At 52.3% G+C, this 22,588-nt stretch overlaps 2 protein-coding genes across 2 annotated transcripts in view; both read left to right on the top strand.

The window, feature by feature from the left end:
* TRPM2 (transient receptor potential cation channel subfamily M member 2) overlaps positions 1-7,122 on the top strand; it is a 57,957-nt gene extending 50,835 nt beyond the window's left edge. The window contains exons 29-33 of the mRNA XM_084639846.1: positions 1,023-1,109; positions 1,847-1,952; positions 2,653-2,754; positions 3,470-3,586; positions 5,312-7,122. Coding sequence (XP_084495972.1) covers positions 1,023-1,109; positions 1,847-1,952; positions 2,653-2,754; positions 3,470-3,586; positions 5,312-5,437 — 538 coding nt within the window. The 3' untranslated portion in view covers positions 5,438-7,122. The remainder of the gene's footprint in view (positions 1-1,022; positions 1,110-1,846; positions 1,953-2,652; positions 2,755-3,469; positions 3,587-5,311) is intronic.
* A 7,816-nt stretch (positions 7,123-14,938) lies between these two features.
* Positions 14,939-18,973, top strand: LRRC3 (leucine rich repeat containing 3). The gene is made up of 2 exons (XM_084638082.1): positions 14,939-14,963; positions 18,019-18,973. The coding sequence occupies exon 2, from the start codon at positions 18,160-18,162 to the stop codon at positions 18,940-18,942; it is 783 nt and encodes a 260-aa protein (XP_084494208.1). The 5' UTR covers positions 14,939-14,963; positions 18,019-18,159; the 3' UTR covers positions 18,943-18,973.
* Positions 18,974-22,588: the final 3,615 nt, after the last annotated feature.

Genomic DNA, 22,588 nt, shown 5'->3' with positions numbered 1-22,588 from the left:
CAGTGGGTTGCTCACTTGTGATCAGAGTGGTTAGTTCTCCACTCGCACTGTCTGGGATCACTCCTAAATCCAGGGGAGTTGTTCCTGACATACACCCACAGGTGGGAGGCGGAATCAGGTCCCTAATCTCCATCCGCATCTCCCTCAGATTAGCAGCAAGAGGGGCTGCTACCTGCTCCATGTTATGTGAACCTGAGCAGTGCTTGGAAAACACAAGGAAGCTCAGGAGGTGCCCAGCTCCACTCACCAGGTCTTGGGTTTCCTGAAACAGCCTGAAATGTTGCAGCTGCCCTGCCTGACTCCCCCACTCCTTTCCAATCTGCCCAGCAGTTTCAAGGGAAGAGGCAAGCTGTTCACTTGGAGGGTGGGGAAAGGGAAAGAAACCCTAACGTGTCAAAGCAAGTTCTACAGGGGCAAACATTTCTACCCAACTTCACTCTGCAAACTTCTCTCCATGGACGGGGACCAGGCTGTGTGTCTGATGGTGCCTCTGGCACTGTGGAAAATAGTGCCCTTGATCCTAAACCAACCAAAGCTCCATGCAATTGTCACCTAGAAGCCTCATGACATAGCAAAATGGCAATGGCTGATGGCTCCCGGATGGTGAACAAGAACCAAGAGACATGGCCCTTTCTACCCTGGTGGAAGCATTCCCACCTTCCAATGCACCCCCCACTGCTCTGGGTAACCCCACTGTGCACTCGTAACTAGAAGCCACCATAACGTCTCCCGTCCTGGTGAAGACATCTGGAATGTTTGTTTACGTTCATTTCCTGAAATTGGGTTGAGCAATTATCCTTTGATGATTGGAATTTTCCAAAGCTCTAAAAAGCGAAAATGGGAGTGGAAATGTGTATTCCTCCAGTGCTGTGCTGAAACATTTCCAGTGCCTTTGTTGTTTGAACAAACACAGCGTCACCCCATGGCATTGGCTGTTGAGTTCCATGAGCGACGGCGTGATTGAACAAGCCAGTAATCCTGGCGAAGGGATACCAACGCCTCTCTGGCTCTTTCTGTGCTAGGAATCCTATGGGCAGGACGGGGTTACGAGGCCGAGGAAGCCTACGCTGCTTTGGACCGAACCATGCACTGCATCCCATAGTGACGCGGTGAGTACAGCAAGTAAGATCTTGGCTTGCACGTCTGGACACCGTTCTACTGGCATGTGGCAGTTCCTTGACTAGAGCAGCACCCTCGACTGGCTGAGCTAGGAACATTACATCTGTAACACACGGGGCAGAGGCCTCTGTCATACAGAAGGAAATGTATTGCTAAAACGATTCCCGTTCTTTGTTTTAAATAAAGAACAGCCTGTTCTTATTTCATAGACCATGGTGCTATTGTGTAGCAATTGGATCTTTGATAATCTTCTGTTATTGCTTAGCACTTACAGTAAACACCACTTAACTCTTTCAAAGCACTTTACAGTCATTAGCTAACTGATGCTCACTGCACTCATATAGGTAAGTATTAGATCCCCCCAGTAGGTAAATGACTAGCCCAAGGCCACGTGATGAATTGGGAGCAGAGAAAGGATTAGACTTCAAATGTCCCTGGTGTCTGTCTGGCTCCACAACCACGCTTAACCTCTTATCTCAGGAGCCGTGCTTTCCTCTTGTTATCCTGCAAACAGGGCTGGGGGATCTTGGGAAACTGGCTTGTTTTCTAACAGATGTAAAAGCTAACAGCGTGTAATCTCTTTGATGATGTTCGTGAGAGCTCGGGGTCTCCAGCAAAGTCCATCACCGCCCTCCCTGAGCACTGAAACTGATCTTCACTGCCACGCCACAGGGAGGGACGGGAGGAGCCAGCTCCCCGGGCAGCATGACACATTTCTCTTTTGTAGCTGGAGAAGGAATATGGATGGATCCATTTATAGAAAGAGCCTAAAGAAAATGCTGGAGGTCTTAGTTGTCAAGTCTCCTGTGTCAGATCACTGGGCTCTGCCAGGGGTAAGTGCTAAGGAGCCCATCGACCTGACCTAGCTTTGAAAGGCTCAGAAAACGTAGGCAGATCAGTCAGTGCAGAGAGACGTTATTGGCATCACAAGCTACACCCATGTTACCAAAACATAAAACATAGGCCCTGTGGGTCTCTGCAGGAGGGAGATACAATCTGCCCCCAGCTGGGATTCAGGGCATCTTATCCCCCATGCCCAGAGGTCTCATAATTCTGCCAGAACAGCCCAGTTGTCCATCTGGCTGTAGCCTGTCCAGTGCAGGATGCACCTTATAACGCAATACAGTACTACAAGTGGCATTTCATTGTCCCCTGGCCCAGCAGGTGATTAATAGTCCGTATCATTTTCCTCCTTGCTAGTTTAACAGTCAGTTCTGACTCAGGAGTGTCTGCTCAAAGCCTGGCCTCAGAATCACCATGTGGCAGTAAGTTCCAGAGGTGAATTAAGTTATGTGCAAAACCATATTTCCATGCACACCTGAGGAGTTTCTGCCATGGGCATCCCTTCACTCCTTGCCCAGAGCAGACAGTGGGATGCTCCATGCTTGTCCCCCCATCTGGGGCAGTGCATGGTTTGGGAACTCCTGCTTCCTTAGTAGCAAGCATTGGGCCTGCTCTCTTTGTTGTAGTCAGGGAGGAGTCCCAGCTGTCTGTTCAGACAGTGCCCTGTTGTGATGGTCTGGTTCTGTGCAGGGGTCACTGGAGCCAGGGGAATCGCTGCCATTGAAGCTGAAGAGGGTCCTGAGGAGGGAGTTCTGGCCACAGTTCCAGAACCTGCTGAACCAAGGTGCAGAGGTATGCTGGGCACGCCGCATGGCACCATGCTGAGGAAGCAGGACAAGAATCAGACACCCATTCCCATGATGATAACATGCCAATTCCTTCCATGCAGGACAGAGTGGCCCCCAGAATGAGTCTGGGCTGCAGATCTGTGTACATGACCCTGGTGTGGTCTGCGGAAGTGAGGACGGAGGAATGGTAGAACAGGCCAGGATTGTCCTGCAGGGCACAACAACCACTGCATGGGACTTGCTGTGGTTAAGCAGAGCTCCCAGGCAATGTGCCAGAGTTCCCTTGGGACACCTCTGGCTGCAGGACCGTCCCATGAGAGGGATGCTGTATGTGAAAGCAGGACTTTCCCACAGCCCACACTCTGTCACAGTTCCTTACAAGTGGGCGGGGCCACCAGTACCCAAACCCTGTCCCTGTCCCCATGCTGCCCCTTCTCCCAGAAGCCCCGCCCCTGCACCACCCCTACTCCTAGAGGCCCCACCCTCGCACCACCCCTTCCCTGAGGCCCCACCCCCATGCCTTCTCTTCCCCCCAACAGCCCGCCTCCCACTCACTCCTCTCCACGCCCTCCCCTTCTCGCTCGCCCTTACGGCAGGTAAAAAGTGGGGGGGGCATGGCCCCCCCGTTCCAGCACTCCTGAGCCAGGTCACAGCTGACCTTCTGCTAGCACACTGAAACCCAAGGGGAACCCTTCCCAGCTGCCTCCTCTGTCCCTCAGGTATACAAAGGCTACGTCGATGACCCCAGGAACATGGACAATGCCTGGATCGAGACAGTGGCCATCAACGTGCACTTTGAAGATAAGAACGACGTGCAGATGAAGCAGCTGAACTCGGTAAATGCCTTTTGCCTTCTGTCTCACAAAGCACTAGCTTCTGTACAGAAAGGCCTCGCCCCCAGGACAGGGCTGAGCAGACGTTCACTGAAGTCAATGAAGAGCCTCATGCCAACTTGGGTGGGTGTGGGATCAAGCCGCAGAGCTCGGGGAATGGCCCAGATCTCAGCAGCGCGGTGGTGGTGTGCCCACAAGTCTTGTGGTCCCATTCCATCCTGCTTCTCTGCCTGCAGGTGGGAGGGACCCAGCCTGGACAATGCAGAGAAGGAGCAGGTGAGAGAGGGCTCCTGGATAGCAATGGGAGTGGTGGAGAAATGGAGCCAGGCAGGGGGGAGAAGGAGTAAAAGGGTCTGCAAGAGGAGAGCAATAGGCGGGAGGGAGGAGAGACCACGGTAGGGTTGCTAACCCTCCCGATTTGGCCGGGAGTTTCCTGGAATCAGGCTCAATCTCCTGGAGACTACTGAAGTCAATCCAGGAGATTTTAGGCTGCAAAAATTCCAGTGGCTCAGAGGGACTAAGGCAGGCTCCCTATCTGCCCTGGCTCTGCACCACTCCCAGAAGCAGCGACATGTCTGGCAGCAGCTCCTAGGAGGAGGCGCAGCAAGTGGGGGGTCTCTGCGTGCTGCCCCTGTCCTAAGCATCAACTCCGCAGCTCCCATTGGCCGGGAATGGGGAACTGCAGCCAATAGGAGCTGCAGGGGTGGTGCTTGCAGGCAGGGACAGCATGCAGAGCCGCCTGGCCACCTGTGAGCACAGGAGCCGTTGCCAGACATGCCGCCACTTCCGAGGTAAGCACTGCCCAGCCGGAGCCTGCACCCTGAACCCCTACCGCACCACAACCCTCTGCCTCAGTCCCCTTCCACACCCAAACTCCCTCCCAAAGCCCACACCCCGAACCTCCTGACGCACCCCAATCCTCTGCCCCAGCCCTGAGCCCCCTCCCGCACCCAAACTCCATCCCAGAGCCCGCACCCCAAACCCTCTCCTGCATATCAGCCCCCTGCCCCAGGCTCAGCTTGGAGCCCCCTCCCATACTCTGAACCCCTCAGCCCCACCCCCTAGCCCAGAGCCTGCACCCCATCCCCCTGCTCCAGCCTGGTGAAAGCAAGTGAGGGTGGGGGAGAGCGAGCGATGGAGGCAGGGGGGCTGGAGTGAGCGGGGGAAAGGGGCCTCGGAGAAGGGGTGGGGCAGGCGTGGGGCCTTGGGAAAGGGGCGGGGCTAGGGTGTTTGGGTTTGTGCCATTAGACAGTTGGCAACCCTAGACCAGGGAGAAGCGCAGTGGTGGAGCAGGGCATGCTGTTAAGTTTGTTGTGTAAGGACCGTACATGCAGCAGCAGGCACCATGAGACCAGATCCCAGGAAAGTTAGATGACTTCCTTCATTCAAAATCTATTACCTGCCTGACTCTCGCCTTCGTTCAGCATTGAGGGAGGGCAGCCGGGCCATTGCTGTGTCCTGGGGGAAGGAACGGCATCTCATTGGTGGCGAGGACATAGCCCCAGGAACTGGCTTTTATCCAACACTGTTGGCGTTCCCTTGTTAAAACACCAATGGTCCGTGCTTATGCTAGTCCTGGGTAATCAAGGCTTGGGAAAAACAGCTCGTCCACACCTGAGCCATCCCGTCTCAGGCTTTGCTGTGCCAGCCACGTGCCGAGTGCAGCTGGAAATATGCATTCTGTGGCAATGTGAGCCTGCGTGTAACGTCTTTGATTTCCTCTCCCAGTTTCTCCAGGGCAGCGACCCAGAGGCGTGCGTCCGGTGGCAGCTGGTGGACAAGAGAATTCCACTGTACGCAAACCACAAGGAACTGCTGCAGAAGGTGACTGCTCTTTTGGGGGCCTATTACTGATGTTACGGCCGCCACCTGGGATGGATTTTTCCGAAGCTGGGAGAAGTGTCATGGAGATCTGCCTGCCTGGTCCCCTTGTCTCCTGTTGCTCTAGACTGGGGCTTTGGGTGTGTAGCTTGGCTTAACCCTCCAGGATCAGTGGGACTGTGGGTAACATGCCATGCTGCATGACTCTCCTTCTCACTCTCTTGTATCATTACTTGCGAGTGAATGCAGCACTCTCGTGAGACACAGATGGCAGCAGCTTGTGCCAGGCTGTCGTCCTTGCAGGAGTTGCCCCACACAGCTCTGCCAATGCACTACAAATTTAGCTGGCAACTTCCCCTGTTGTTGTGGTCTTGGCTTTCTCCTGGGCGGAGCCTGACGCTTTGGCTAAGTTAGCAGTGGGTTTGGGATGTGCACATGTGGGACCTGGAAAGAGACTTAACTCATGGGCCAGTTTTCCCACCCATATCTCTAGAGGTGAAAGGCTTCTGATGTGTGGTTCCACCTAGTACCGGGCCAGGACACCTGCGTTCAGTTCCTAGCTCTGCCACAGACTCCCTGGGGGAGCTTGGGCCCGTCACTTGGGGAGGGACTCACAAAAGTTCTAAGTCCCATGGGCAGAGGAGTCCCGCTCTTGTGTATCAGCACCTCCCCTTGGCTGGCTTAGGCAGTCCCACCTAGCATGCTGGCTTTGTGGGCACATTCTCAGGTGCAAGTCTCTCCCCATGCATTTTATAGGGACCCTAGGCACTGAACGCAGCTTTATGGATCCCAGTGTGAGCCTGTGATTTGGTAGGCTCCGCAACGCCCAACGTCACATCGCCTAAGTCCCTTTGTAACTCTGGGCCCGAGTTTCTTTAGGCCTCAGTTCCCTGTCTGTACCATGGCTCCTCTGGCTCACCTGTGGAGATTGTAGGCTCTGCACAGCAGGGGCTGTCTCTCCCTGTGTTATGTACAGCGCCTGGCACAATGAGTGCCTCGTCCTTGCTGGGGCCCCCAGTCCCTACTGTCATGGTGTATGCTAACACTAATGGGGACGGGCAGCAGATCCCACGGCCTGCCCTCACTCTGCTGCTGACGCACCTGGGCTACCGTACATCCTCTTTCTAAGGGACATTGCTCCATCCACCACACTCGCCCCACTCCTAGGGGCACCTGAGCATGGATTTAGGCCAGCACCTCCCTCCTAGGCCAGTCCATATGGGGTCTTCCCACTGCCCCCTCCCTTTCATTCCAGGTACCCTCTGTTTTTTTCTTGATGCCTACTCTGAACCTTGGCTGCTCCTGTGTATGTCAGCCATGGTCATGCTCTCCTGGGGCTTGGAGAACAGCAGGGATCTTTGTCTAGGCTGGCACTGGTACTGCTTCACGGAATACAAAGCAGGTGTCTCCCTTCCCCCCCCATCAGCCAGTTGCTATGTCTCACTCGTAGCCCTGAGCTCAGACATCCTGGAAGGCACGTGCTTGGAAGACACTCCGGAGCCCAGGGTTTCACAGAGCTCATGTCACTTCTCTACCTCTGTCAGAGGCACCGTCCTGGATATCAGACCTCTCCCTTGCACCTGATCACACTCACATCACTCACCTTGGACCCGGAGGATGCTGAATGTTGTGGCTCCTCTACAGACTTATTTGTAAAGTGCTTTGGGATCTCTTGGCCTGGAAGTGTCTCTATTGTGTGTAAAAAGAAAAGGAGGACTTGTGGCACCTTAGAGACTAACCAATTTATTTGAGCATAAGCTTTCGTGAGCTACAGCTCACTTCATCGGATGCATTCAGTGGAAAATACAGTGAGGAGATTTATAGACACACAGAACATGAAAAAATGGGTGTTTATCATGCACACTGTAAGGAGAGTGATCACTTAAGATGAGCTATTACCAGCAGGAGAGTGGGGTGGGGGGGGGAGAGAAAACCTTTTGTAGTGATAATCAAGGTGGGCCATTTCCAGCAGTTAACAAGAACGTCTGAGGAACTGGGGGGGAGGGGGGAATAAACAAGGGGAAATAGTTTTACTTTGTGTAATGACTCAACCACTTCCAATCTCTATTCAAGCCTAAGTTAATTGTATCCAATTTGCAAATTAATTCCAATTCAGCAGTCTCTCCTTGGAGTCTGTTTCTGAAGTCTTTTTGTTGAAGAATTCCCACTTTTAGGTCAGAAATCGAGTGACCGGAGAGGTTGAAGTGTTCTCCGACTGGTTTATGGATGTTATAAATCTTGACATCTGATTTGTGTCCATTTATTCTTTTACGTGGAGACTGTCCAGTTTGACCAGTGTACATGGCAGAGGGGCATTGCTGGCACATGATGGCATATATCACATTGGTAGATGTGCAGGTGAACGAGCCTCTGATAGTGTGGCTGATGTGATTAGGCCCTATGATGGTGTCCCCTGAATAGATATGTGGACACAGTTGGCAATGGGCTTTGTTGCAAGGCTAGGTTCCTGGGTTAGTGGTTCTGTTGTGTGGTGTGTGGTTGCTGGTGAGTATTCGCTTCAGGTTGGGGGGCTGTCTGTAGGCAAGGACTGGCCTGTCTCCCAAGATTTGGGAGAGCGATGGGTCGTCCTTCAGGATAGGTTGTAGATCCTTGATGATGCGTTGGAGAGGTTTTAGTTGGGGGCTGAAGGTGACGGCTAGTGGCGTTCTGTTATTTTCTTTGTTGGGCCTGTCCTGTAGTAGGTGACTTCTGGGAACTCTTCTGGCTCTGTCAATCTGTTTCTTCACTTCAGCAGGTGGGTATTGTAGTTGTAAGAATGCTTGATAGAGATCTTGTAGATCATGGTAGAATTCCTCAAGGGCTTCTTTTCCATGGGTCTAGATGATGAAGATGTCATAAATATAGCGCATATAGACATCTTCATCATCTGGACCCATGGAAAAGAAGCCCTTGAGGAATTCCACCATGATTTCAACAATTTCCATCCCACTATCAACCTCAGCCTGGGCCAGTTCACATAAGAGATCCACTTCCTGGACACTACGGTGCTAATAAGTGATGGTCACATAAACACCACCCTATACCGGAAACCTACTGACCGCTATTCCTACCTACATGCCTCCAGCTTTCACCCAGACCACACCACACGATCCATTGTCTACAGCCAAGCTCTACAATACAACCGCATTTGCTCCAGCCCCTCAGACAGAGACAAACGCCTACAAATCAGATGTCAAGATTTATAACATTCATAAACCAGTCGGAGAACACTTCAATCTCTCTGGTCACTCGATTTCTGACCTAAAAGTGGGAATTCTTCAACAAAAAGACTTCAAAAACAGACTCCAACGAGAGACTGCTGAATTGGAATTAATTTGCAAATTGGATATAGTTAACTTAGGCTTGAATAGAGACTGGGAGTGGTTGAGTCATTACACAAAGTAAAACTATTTCCCCTTGTTTATTCCCCCCCTCCCCCCCGCACTGTTCCTCAGATGTTCTTGTTAACTGCTGGAAATGGCTCACCTTGATTATCACTACAAAAGGTTTTCTCCCTCCCCCCTCTGCTGGTAATAGCTCATCTTAAGTGATCACTCTCCTTACAGTGTGCATGATAAACACCCATTTTTTCATGTTCTGTGTGTCTATAAATCTCCTCACTGTATTTTCCACTGAATGCATCCAATGAAGTGAGCTGTAGCTCACGAAAGCTTATGCTCAAATAAATTGGTTAGTCTCTAAGGTGCCACAAGTACTCCTTTTCTTTTTGCGAATACAGACTAACACGGCTGCTATTCTGAAACCTGTCTGTGCGAGCTACTCGGTCTTGTTGTCATCTCACTGGTTTTGACACAAAATGTTGACTCCCAAGTGGGGTTATGGGGCAGCACGTTATAAAGGAATTAACCCCAATCTAGGTTGAGCAGCTACTGCTATTATTTCTTGCTCTGTTCCTTAGGTTGGGGTCCCTGGCACCCCTGTTAAAGCCCAGCATCCTCATATTTGGCCCTGAACATGCTTGGAACTGCATTGTATCTGAGTTTATTCCTTGAACCAGCTCTAGTCGCCTTCCTTAGATGCTAGCATGCCAGCAGCCAGGGCAGAAAGCATCCAGCAGTCAGGGCCTAAATTGTGCCCCCAGCCGTTGACATCCCCCCGCAGTGCCGGAGCAGTCAAACGTGGCTGGCGAGTGGTTCTAGAGGACAAGGGGGGGTTGACTCGGGAAAGCCAGGTTATGGAGACAAGGTGGGTGAGGGTGCATATTTGGGTTTGAATTTGAAATAGCTGCTGTTAAAGTGTCTGTGTCGTAAATAGGCACACGTATGGACCAGGCATTTTGAGGGCAGTAGCACCATGGGAGATAGACTGCAGTCCCATTATTCTTCCTTTGGATTCCTGTGCAGCCCCCAAACATCCACTTTGAGATTCCCATTCCTTATGAAGTCGCTGGACACTGATCTTTGATTTCCCACCCTGCCACAATTCATCGCTAGAAATGAATGATGTGGTCACATCCTTTCGCCAGCCAGTCACATGTAACTCCCAGGCTAGCCGACCAGGATCTCCAGATCAAAACTAGTTCAAAACAGGCTGTGAAAGCGTTTGCATATAAACCTGCTTAGCAAGAACATCTGTCAAGCCCTCTCAGCCCATTAGCTAGCAGTGGATCAGGAAGAGGTCCGGAGTGTAGCACTTTGGCCTCGGTTCACAAAGGGATTTAGGCATCTAAGTTGCATGTGGGGCTGAATCCGTTAGGTGCGCCCTGAGCATGCTTACTGGATCGGGCTCCACATGTGAGCTCACACAAAACAGCTGAGGGAGGAGGACAGGGAGGAGGAGCTCCCTCCTATGTTTTAGTCCAGTGATTTGGAGACTCATCTGGGAGACTGCCATACGTGTCCACCCTCCACCCAATGAAAAGAAGGGATGTGAACAGGGATCTAGTGGAGTGCTCTAACCACTGGGCTATTCTGCAGTGGCCTTCTTCCCTCAGTCTCTCCAGTTGAAGCTGTTGAATTGTGGATAAATAATTAGTGTCACTGGAGCAGGGGGACTGGCGCCTGGGAGTCCCAGCTCCTGGATAAGTGCTCTAACCAGCAGGCTGTACAGTCATTCTCATGCTCTCTTTCCTTACATCTCCGCCGTAGGACAGCTTTAACCAGAGAGGCTGAGGGAACGCCACAGCCCTGCACCTGTGAGGTGACAGATCGCTGTTCAGAACCCTCCTCCTCCTCTGGCATAGGGGAAACATGACACAAGGGCCCTCCCCATCCCCGATGAGTGCTGTAACAATCAGTGGCCCAGCGCCTAAGGCCCTTTGTGCAGCTAGACCTTGATGACCGTAGCTGGTCTTGATGGGATTTTTTGCTGTCATTTAGTCAGTCTTTGCTCAATCAAACTATTCCTTCCACAACGATATACTGAGCAGTGTATGCAGAACAACAGCATCTCGCCTGCAATGATGCACCAAAGTAGGCTTCAGCGTTTGCATAAGGGGACAGAATGATGTTTTATTTAATGCTTCTCTTAACTCAATAAATCTAACAATTAAGATCAATTGCATATGATGTCCTTTTAGTAAATGGTCACTACTGAACTTAACTCCCTCTGTGCATGGAGCTACTGTGTGTAATTCGCCACTCAAAATGTTGGAATTCATTGATTTAGACAGCCACACCGAATAAAAATACAACGTGAGAGTGCTGGATTCTAATGGGATTGGAGATGAAGGGCTGCAGCTTCCAAAATAAACAGCTTTGCTTCGCTTCCGCGTCTGCATGGCAGTGACTAGGCTAGCATTAATGGCATTACTTGCATTAGGGCCAGTCACATTGTCTCTGTATAGTTGTTATGCTAGGAGCTGATTTTCCACTATAAGCCTAATTTAGTCATAAACAGAAGTTCCCCAATACCCAAACAATTTGTGTACAAATTCCTAGGCCATAGCTTACTCCAGTACAGAGATGGTTGGGCAAGTTTGCAGCAGATCTGAGTCCTTATTTAGACAAGATTAGCATTGCCAGACTGCTGCATTTCCCATTTTTAGTATTTAGCTTGCTACCTTTCTGGAATGGCTTTCCCTACAAATGCCATTTGATCTTATTTCTTCCCTTCTGCCTGGAGCGGGGCCTTTCCACATCGGGCTGGGATTTCATGGCATTTGAGGAGATACCAGCACACTTAACAAGGACATAGAGAATTAATTCAGTAAGTGTCCTCTCATGCCATTGATACATTTGTGATAAATACCTGTGTCCGGGGGGGGAAATTAGTCCTTAGTAGCCACCAGGCCACTGAGAGCTCAAGGGATGGCTTTACCCATGCAATATGCTTTAGGCTAGATCCTCAGCTGGTAGAAATTGGCATAGCCAGTGGTCATTTCTGCCAGTTCAGGATCTGGCCCGTTATCTGCCATGTGTACAGAGGGGACTGATTCTGCTTGCACATACACAGGTTTTGCACAGGTGTAATTCCATGGCTCTCCATGGAGCTACTCCTGATTTACATCATTATAAATGAGAGGGAACTCACCCCCAGCCTCCCTGGCATGAATTCATGCTCTGAAACATAGGCCTTGCTCCTCTGCTGGCCCGTCTCCTTCTCTGTGTCTGGGCTGACGGCCTGCAGGCCATGTGGGGAGGTACACTGTCTGTACAGCATTCCCCCTAGAAGTGGTGCCACCATCCTCTGCTTGACCTTTGGACTCCTCTGCCTGCATGTGGGGTGTTGACTGGGAAATAATGTCCAGCTTAGGCTAAAAAGACAGAAATGTGGGTCTGAGCCTATAGCAGAGGTGTCCCAGAGCCAGCCCAGCTGAGGCATTTGAATGGATCCCAAGAATCTCAGCTTTTGTGTGAAACAAACAAGTCCGTTTCTAGCACTGGCACTTGTAAAGAAAAACATCTGAACATGGATCGAGTATAAACCACTGCAGTGCTGTCTGCCTGAGTCTGCAGAGAGCCTAAAACAACAGCTCTGAGCTGTGAACTGTCCAACCTGCTAGTCATCTAATTGGAGTGAGATCCCTACAGCCCAGTGATGACATTTCCCCTGTCATTAACTACTTCATCACTGTATCTGAGGGGGTGTTGCTGGAGGGGAGGAACAGCAGATGGAGGAAGAGAGAGGAACAGACAGGGAAGGGAGAGAGAACAGAGGCAGAAATAGTGCTGAAAACCTTACGAGCATATCTCCCCCTGAATGTGATGTGAAGGTACTGAACAACTAAGGGATAATAACTAGATGTTTAGTTGCTACGTAACTGCCACATTCCACCCTTGATCTTTGGGGGTTCTGCAGGTTGAGGGGAGTGTTTAGTCCTAAATTAATAACTGGAATTAGCCCTCTGGCCATCCCAGGGCTAGCGCATTCCTATGTCGAAGCTGTTAATGTTCCCATGAGTGTCAGCAGCTCCCAGTGAAGTAACTGTATTCTCTGTATCTGCCCATAACCCAGCCACCCTGCCAGCCTGAAGCTCCTGAGACAGGGCCATGGCATTGGGACTGGGGCAGGTAGGATCACAGATGCTAAGCCTGTACTGTCCCCACAGGGAAGCTGAATGGCTGGGGGTGTCCTTGAAGGCACATGGGTTTGTGTGGGGGGGGTGCAGTCACACGGCTCGCTGGGCACATCAGCAATGCAGTTATTAATCCCCCGAACGTGCCCTGGAGAGATCGTACAATGCCATGGGGACAGCAGTTGGCCAGTCCCTGCGCTGGTCCCAAACACTTGCCAAGATTTCAGTGCCAGGAGCCTCCGAGCAGTTGTGACGGGGACCAGCGCAGCCCCGATGGGTTTGACTCTCCACATCCCCTCAGAGGGAGTCGATGGTGCAGCTTTAAACTGATGAGCATGACGGGTCCTATGCGAAAGCCACGGAGCTGCTGGCAGGCCGGGGCCCCTGCTTGCAGGGGACAATTTGGCTGTGCATCCCTGAGACCTGGCCTCCTCCACTGCATGCTCTTCTGGCAGGGCTCGTGCTGGGGGGGCTGAGTTTGCCCCAAGTGAGCGTGGCCTCAGCAGGGAGAGCACAAGGGCTTTGGCATGTGCTGGGTTAATGAGGCAGTGCTGTGCAATGGCCAGCCGGGAGCCTGTCAGTACCAGGGCAGAGCCCATCCGCTTCGCCATGGCTCCTGAGTAGCTGGGTGACAGCTCCAGGGCCGGCCCTAGTGTGACCACAACCCTTCCTGGGCCATGCTTCCCTTGGCGAAGGCTGCTCCGCTGGCACAGGTGCAACGTGGCCAGCCTGGGCAGGAAGAGGCAGGGCAGAGGCAGCGTGCATCACCCTGCTGTCGACAGAATGGTTTCCCTCGTGCAATCTGCTGGACTATTTGGGGCAAAGATGTCACCCTGGCCCCTGCTCCCTGAGTGGCTGCTAGTGGGTCAGGGCTGATAGGAGGCCCAGAAAACAATGTGATTATCCAGTAGGGAAGCACCTTGAGGCTCCACCCAAGATCAGAGCCCCTGAGAGACAGCCCCTGCCCCACAGAGCCTGGAACTGGTCGCTCAGGAGCAGGGGAATGGGGAGACACCCTGTATGCAGCCACAGGACAGGAGCAGTCACAGCATAGGTTTCCCCAGGGAAGCACTCTAGGCAAGCTGAGGGCTCAATCTGCAGGGCACATTAGAGGGGGCGCCCAGGGTCAGATGCAAGCAGTGCCAATGTCCTGTGGAGGAGAGAGCTAACCTCGCCCAGCCAGCATGGCACTTGGGGAGCTCTCCCTTTGTGGGGGACAAGGAGAGGTAGGGAAGGGTGTTCCACCCAAAGAGAGTCCATGACTCACCCCCGCAGGTGACGGTGGAGCTGAGACTAGACCCCAGATCTCCTGAGTGCCAGCCAGGGCCAGCCCACCCCAACCCTGCCCCAACTCTCACCGTACACCGTACGCCCTTCTGTGAGGCTGCTGGATTCATTTCAGTGCCAGACTCGCCCTCTCACCCCTCAGGGACAGAACCCAAAGCAGCCAGCCACTGAGACTCCAGCAGGAAGGGCTGGCCCATCCCTGGGACAAGGGGAGCCACAGCCAATGCCAGTGGCAGGTAAGATCCAGTCTCTTGGGAGCAGTTTAAAACCCTCCTGTCAATAGGAGAAGACACTGCACTGAAGACAGAAATTTGGAGGGAATTTGAAAGCACTCGTGAGAGAGCTACGACTCTACCTCTTCCCATCTATTGCCTGGTAATCATGCCCAGAACCTACTGCGATGTACACACCTGCCAGCATGACACAGGGACGTGTGGGAAAGAGATTGAGGTTGTTTATGTGGTTGAGTTATTACTAGGCTGTCCCTTTAAAAAATCCAAGGATGCGCAGCGAGGATGTCAGTGACAGGCAGATGCTGTCCAATTACAGCCCATCTGCATGGTGTGTGGCTTGTGTGTATGCCGAGGCAAAGGAAAGCACCACAGAGATGGAGACATGAGGACTGAACAGACAGCAACAAGTGGTGGACGGGGTTTAAACTCTGCTAGCCCTGCTGGATCTCACCCAGACTCAGGCATACCGGGCTGGAGGGACAGCACTGGCTACATGCTTGGCAGCTGAAGGAGGAGAATGACAAAACCTGAACGGCAGCCAAATGGTTTTACCTCAACTCAGGTAAGGTGCCTTTTCATTGCGGATTTAGCAAACGAGAAGTGCCATTAGCAGGTCAGGTTCCTAGTGATCTCCCACCCTACGGAAGCAGCAGGATTGTATTCAGGGAGAGGAGAGCGGGCTCTTAGGAAATATGTCCTTTCGCTAGTTATTAGCTACAAAGTACCCCTGCCCAGCCTAGGTGACTGAGCATATTGTAGATGGGTCCAATTGGAAGCTGTACCACACTGGCATTCGCTGTAACGAAAGAACCCTCTTGCCAAACCTTGCCAGGCAGCCGAGGAAGATGCAGACAGGCTGGTAGTAAAATTGTGCTTCCCAGTGAAATGAAGCTGGGCGTACTCATTGTTCTCTGTCGCCTGGCATGGACACGACCCCTCTGGATAATCAAACTTTCAGCTCAGTGCCTAGCTTCAGCTTTTGAAAGCCAGTTTAATATGGATTTATCAGGCTAAATTCTGCACCGATCTTACACCTGTGCAACCCCATTCATAGATATGGCTTCTGGATTGAATTGAAGGAGTTGGCTTTGACCTATAAAGCTGGAAGACCTTGATTCAGCATAATGCTTTAACTTCAAGCATGTGCTTAATCCATCCCTATTTAGGAGAGTATTTAAGCACATGCTTAAGTGCTTGGCTGAACTGGGACCTCAATGCTTTGGGACCTTCTGAGTGGAGACCCTGCCTCTCTTGCCATGCCGGGATGGCCAGATCTGGGTTCAACAGAGGAATTCCATGAGGGTCTTACAGTGCTGGAACAAGCTCCTCCGCAGGTCTGCACACGCTGCATTATGTGTGGGGGCTGCTGCAGAAAGTGTGGGGTTAGATCTGGCTGGCCAGGGCAGGCTGGAGAGTGGCTGGGGTTGAGCTCTGCTAGATCTGGGGGGAAGCTGTTGTTTGTTCTTGTCATTTGTGGCAGGGGTGCCCATAGCCTGGGGCAGGTAACCCTTCTAATTACTGTATTAATCCAACTCACTTAAAGCCCCTGCACTGAGGCAGGACCACGTAAACTTAGACCAGCCCTGGCGGGTGTTTGTCCAACCTGTTCTTAGCAACCTCCAGTGATGGGGATTCCACAGCCTTTGTTTGGAAGCCTGTTCCGGAGTTAACTCCCCTGAGAGTTAGACAACATTTCCTAATCTCTAACCGAAACCTCCCTTGCTGCAGTTAAACCCAGTACTTCCTGTTCGACCCTCAATGGACACGGAGAACCATTGATCACAGTCATAGGTGGCACGTGAGTCTTCTCTTTCGGACGGCTCACACACATGTGCCAGAAGCTCCCTAGAAGTTGGGGGGGGCCCACCTGCACCTGGACCGTGGCCCTGCCACCGAGGTCCCGTGCCCAGTCATTCTCTCCCCCAAAAAGAAAAGGAGTACTTGTGGCACCTTAGAGACTAGGAGACTCCTTTTCTTTTTGCGAATACAGACTAACACGGCTGTTACTCTGAAACCATTCTCTCCCCCGAGGCCCTGCCCTCGCACTGGCTCTTACCGCCCCCTACTGCGAGGCTCTGCCCGCCTGCTGCTCACTCCTCTCTGCCTCTTCCCCCGAGACCCCCCCTCCGGCCCCTTGCTCCCCTCTGATTCTTCCCCCGAGACTCCCCTCACTAGCTGCTTGCTCCTCTCCACCCCTTTCACTGAAGGGCGGGCCACCAAGGGGGCTATGGGGCCATGCCCCCATCACTTTTTTCTGCCTTAGGTGAGCAGAGGGTGGGGGGTCCTCAGGGAAGGAGGAGGAGCAGGGACAGGAAGGGGGCGGGGCCTCAGGGGAAAAGGCCAAACGGAGTTGGTAAGAGGCAGAGTGAGAGCCGGGAATCGGGGGAAGAGATGGAGCAGAGCGTGGGCGGTGCTCCCCAATTCTATGGGGCTTTGCTTCTGGTGCCCAAAGGTGGCAGCGGGCCGGTGCGCCGCTGGAGGGGTGACCCGTGCCACGTCTGCCGCATTTCTCCCCCCTGCATCACTGGCCCTTTTGGGGGAGGCTCAGCCTCCCCTGGCCTCTTATACCTGACACCCATGATCACCGTCCTCTCTGTAACAGCCCTTCACAGATTTGAAGATGGTTCTCAGGTCCCCCCACCAGTCTCCTTTTCTCAAGACTAACCATGCCCTGTTTTTTTGTCTTTCCACACAGGGCAGGTTTTCTAAACCATTTATCATTTTTGTTGCTCTCCTCAGGACTCTCTCCAGTTTGTCCTCATCTTTCCTAATATTAGGCTTTATTTTGTTTTCAAATTAGTGTACCTCCCACCCCCAAGCTCCCATACTGATGAAATCACCATTTGTTTGGAGAACAGGCATGTAAATGTACATGTGTGTGTGTGTGTTAATTTCAGTGTTGCCATCTCTCTCCATTCTATGTGATATTTAGTGTTTTTTCTTAAAGCTCCAGCTCCTGGAGTCATGTTATCCCATCATAATCTCAGTGTTCTTTTGTTTTAAAATAACTTCCTAATTGTCTTGGTTGCAAAGAAAAGCTTGAAATAGTGACCTCTAAAGGTTTACACACTAGAGGACAATAAAACAACCCTGCTTTGATTATTTGTTACAATCTCATAATTTGTAAGCCAATCTTACAAATTTGGATGGTCTGGTTCAGGTGTTTTTTTAACACTTGAGGTTGGCAAGACTGTCCCAGCAACAGATTATAAGAACCTTGTGCAATATCAACTCTGTGTTGGGGCTCCGCCCATCCCATTCACTACTCAACGGCAACACCCTTGCACCTGTGCACCTGGTCCCCAGGGCTGGGAAGTCTCCACAGCTGTGCATGGAGTTGGGAATTACTTCCCTGTGCCAGGGTGTATCCGTGTCACACCATGGCCCTCAATAACTGACCCTTTCATTTAAAAATCTGAAAAATGCAGAGAAATAACTTTCATCTGAATGGAGCCTATCTGAGATGATGGTAGATGACCTTGTTAGGGATGGGGCACAGGTTTAGCAGATTAACCCAGCGCTTGCTTTGCTAATGTAGATCAGACACCGAGAGATCTAAGTGTTTCATAGTGTCAAGAAAAATAATGTCAATTTCCCCTCCCTCTTTTTGCTGTCAGAAACAAAAGAGCCCACTTTGAAAGACAAGAAAAGAGAGTATGTGAATGCCTCCAGCTAGTCCCTTTGCACACCTGGAGAGGTTAGCTGGCAAAGACTAACATTTCCCAAGCAGCCATGCAGAAGTGTGCCCCGTTGAGACGATGATCAGAATGTTCCTGGCACACCCGGCATCCTCACTGGCACAGCTGTCCTCTGCACGCGTCTTCTTCTGCCTCCTCCTGTGCTTCCCTCCTGTGTGGACCTCCTGCCCCCAGCCCTGCCAGTGCACAGATCACTCGGGAGCCATGGCTGTGCTGTGCAGCTCAAAGCATTTGGACGCAATCCCAAAGGACATTCCCCAAGATGCTGTGTTTGTGAAGCTCGATGCAAATAAAATCACCCAGATCCCCAACAACGCGTTCAAACACCTGAACCACTTGGAAGAGCTGGATCTCTCCAGAAATGCCATTGAGAAGATAGACATGGCAGCTTTCAGAGGGGTGGCAGATGGGCTGCGGACGCTGGATCTTTCCAATAACCTTATTCAGAGTATTCCCAAGGAAGCCTTGGTCAAATTGAATGCTAAGATCCGCTTGTCCAATAACCCGTGGCACTGCGAGTGCGCTTTGCAGGAGGTGCTCTGGGAAGTGAAGCTAGATCCCGAGTCGGTGAACGAGATCACCTGCCAAACCTCTGTGAGGGAAGAATATGTCGGGAAACCTTTGATCCAGGTCCTGGACTCTGGCGTCAATTTCTGTAACATCCATCAAAAGACCACGGATGTTGCTATGTTCATCACCATGTTCGGCTGGTTCACCATGGTCATCACCTACGTGGTGTATTATGTTCGACACAACCAGGAAGATGCTAGGAAGCACCTGGAGTACCTTAAATCACTGCCTAGCACCCAGGTCCCTAAAGAGACCATCAGCACAGTCCTGTAATGCCAAGCACAGAGCACTGTGTCAAGAAATGCCTCGGGGGAAGCAATCTGCTTCTGACCTGCTTGCACAAGGTTTTCTATGAGGGTTTTATGTGACACTTGATAGAAACATGAAAACGTATTTTGTTATTAACCGAACTGTGGCCACAAGCTTGTAGGGGAACAGCAGTGCCCCTGTTTACGTCACATCCCTTGCCATGGCAGGTTACTCATTGCTAACTAAGACACCACAGGATACGTCCTGGCCTCTACAGAAGGTTAGAGAGCAGAACCCCATAGTCCTGCCTGCCTCTGTCACTCCAGAGCGTGGTGTTCCGGACAGCAGAATGTGCAGCCAGATATCAACGGTCTCCAGCATCTGGAGGGAGTGCGGGGATCCTAAGTTGTGCCGCTAAGCAGTCAGGATCTGCTCACCACCATCAGCATGAGACCAACACACAGGGCCTGTGCCTGCAACTGACACAGCCGTGTGATCCTGGAGCCTAAGAAACCAATAACTGCCCCAAGCTGCATTTCCCCGGCCCCACCCCAAGTTCCCTGCTAGGGGGAGCCCTCCGCACTGATAGAGGGGTCAGCCACCATTACAGCACCGGCCCCTCCTCGCCCCACATGGGCGAGAACGGCTTCGGGGGCAGGCCAGGGATCTGCCTGCTCATGCTATGTACTGGTTGGGCTCTGCACACGAGCATGCTGGCAGCTCTGTGTGGAAGGCCCTGCTCTGGGTCCCTGCGCGGGGAGCATCCACAGCCAGGTAGCTAGATGGGCACACAAGCCAAACCAGCGCGTGTTGGTACCTTCAGCCGGGGAGAACGCCCCAGAAGTGGGAGATTAGTGGGTCACCGTCAGCTTCTGTCATGCCAGAGAGACTCACGCTCAGCCCTGGGGCCTCCTACCTGGGTCGCCGTTCAATGGGGTCGACTCACCCTCTCCTGCCCCCTTCTGGGTCCTGGGCAACGTTCCCTGATGAGAGGAGAAAAATGAGCTGTTTGCCCAGGCCCTCCCCAGTACCGCCCACCCCAGTCATGTGTCAGACCCCACCAATCATGAGATCGGCCCCCAAATCAGGAGGGTTTTGGTTTAAAGAGTGCAAGGATGGGTTTGGGCTAGTTTTGGATTTTTGAAAAAAAAAATTGTGACAATCAGTGCTGCCAGCTCTTCCCCGTGTGTGTGTGATAGTTGCCATGCTGCCAGCTCTCCCCAGCAGACAGAGTCGGGGACTCTGTCCCCTGCAGAGGCTCTCACTGCTGCTCCGTGGGGCAGCACTTCCAGCTTCTCCCCAAACCCCAACATTCTAACTCATTAATTCTGAGTCCTGCCCCCCCAGCCCACATCTGCACCCCCCGCCCCCAGGCAATAATTAACTATACGACCTCAGCCCCCACATCAGTGCTGATCCCCCATTGGCCCTTTCCCCAGCCCTGCATCTGCTCCTCCTGCAGGGGGTGTGTGTGTGTGTGCAGGGGGATGCAGCCCCTTCCCTACCACAAGACTCCTCCGGCTCCTAAGGGGATGGGGGCAGAGCCCTGCCTGCCTCCTGCAGCAGCTCTCAGCACTGCGCCCCACCTCCTGCCCCGGGGCCGCTGCAGCCAGGGGATGCTACCAGGAATGGGGCCAGACTCCATGCAACGGCACAGCAACACCGGCAGGCCCTGGGAATCTGCTGAGTCTGAGGGCGGGGCCTGTAAAGGAGAAAGCCCCGCCCCAACGGGCAATGGGAGGAGCTCCATGACAGGAGCCTTGTGAGAGTCCTTCTCCTAGAGCCCCCTCTTGGGGCACTGGTCATGGGAGGGGATGAGCCAGCACTGCTGGGCGATTAGCTAGGTACTGGCTGGGCGGGTTAGCTAGTTACTGACTGTCTGTCTGCTGGGATAGCAAGTTACTGGCCAGCTCTCTGTCTGGGCAGTTTAGCTAGTTACTGCCTGCCTGTCTTGGGGGAGGGTAGCTAGTTACTGTCTGTCTGTCGGGGTGGGTTAGCTAGTTACTGTCTGTCTGTCTGGGGGTGGGGGGTTAGCTAATTTCTGTCTGTCTGGGAGTGTTAGCTAGTTTCTGTCTGGGTGGGTTAGCTAGTTTCTTTCTGTCTGTCTGTGTGTTGGGGGGGCAGTTAGCTAGTTAATGTCTATCTGGGAGTGTTAGCTAGTTACTGTCTGTCTGTCTGGGGGATGGGGGTTAGCTAGTTTCTGTCTGTCTGGGAGTGTAAGCTAGTTTCTGTCTGTCTGGGTGGGTTAGCTAGTTTCTGTCTGTCTGTCTGGGAGTGTTAGCTAGTTACTGTCCGTCTGGGGGTGGTGGTTAGCTAGTTAGTGTCTTTCTGGGAGTGTTAGCTAGTTTCTGTCTCTCTGGGTGGGTTAGCTAGTTTCTGTCTGTCTGGGAGTGTTAGCTAGTTACTGTCTGTCTGTCTGCGGGGATAGCAAGTTACTGACCAGCTGTCTGTCTGGGCAGTTTAGCTAGTTTCTGTCTGTCTGGGTGGGTTAGCTAGTTTCTGTCTGTCTGTTTGGGAGTGATAGCTAGTTACTGTTTGTCTGTCTGTCTGTCTGGGGGTGGTGGTTAGCTAGTTAATGTCTTTCTGGGAGTGTTAGCTAGTTTCTGTCTCTCTGGGTGGGTTAGCTAGTTTCTGTCTGTCTGGGAGTGTTAGCTAGTTACTGTCTGTCTGTCTGTCTGTCTGTCTGGGGGTGGTGGTTAGCTAGTTAATGTCTTTCTGGGCGTGTTAGCTAGTTTCTGTCCATCTGTCTAGGGGGTTAGCTAGTTACTGTCTGTCTTGGGGTGGGGGGTTAGCTAGTTACTGTCTGTACAGGCTTTCTGGATGTAAAGTACCATAGGGGACCTGTATCGTTGTTGTTTGGTTTCACTCTGGGTGTGCATGTTCCTTTTTCCACACGTGCAGTTTTCTTCTGCCCCCAGCAGTGCTGTGTGTGGGGAGCCAGTGCAGGAGGCCGGCTCATACCCTCCCATGGACAGTGTCCCTGAAGAGGTCTGGGAGAAGGACTCTCCCCATGGGCACTGTGGATAATGAGAGATGGTTGGGCTACAAAGGGAGTAGCCGGCCCTCACGCCTGCCTACAGCTTTACTAGCTTCTCAGTTATGTCCCCAGTGAAGTAACGATGGAAGGAACTAACAATGGGCGTGCGTGCTGCAGAAATAGGGCGTGACCCTGATCCTCTTCCATTGCCTTTGCTGAGGGAAAGGTGGCTATTCTGACGGTGTTCATGCTCCACTACAGCGGCGGATGGCTTTGGTTAGCGAGCGGACCAGGCGGAAAAGGGGCTGTTCTCCCACTTTCCCACCCAAGTGCCTCCTCTGCTCTGCATACGGCACCTCAGGTTGGCACCAAAATGCTGCTGCTTTTCTAACCTTCCCTTTCTCAATAAAGTCACACAGAATTGCCAAGCTGCTCGGGTCTTGTCGTGTCACATCCTGTGTAGGAATGAGGATGGGCCGTGTGGGACCTGGAAGGGACAGGGGCACAGTGGCCAAGAGCAGAGTAAAAGCAAAAAAGCCTGACGTTTGCTGTGCCGTGTCTTTTAAAGTGTTCCAGACACTGGGCTGTAGTTGGCTCAATGCAGCAGAGGCAAAAGAGTGCAATTTCTTCAGTCTAAGACACATGCTCGTCCTGGAAATGATCCCTGGGAAAGGGAACCACGAAGTGCTCATG

This window comes from Lepidochelys olivacea (assembly GCF_965140295.1).
Source record: "Lepidochelys olivacea isolate rLepOli2 genome assembly, chromosome: 9".
Taxonomy (NCBI): Eukaryota; Metazoa; Chordata; order Testudines; family Cheloniidae; genus Lepidochelys; species Lepidochelys olivacea.
The sequence above is the reverse complement of the archived record's forward strand: the minus strand, read 5'-3'. Positions and strand labels throughout refer to the sequence as shown.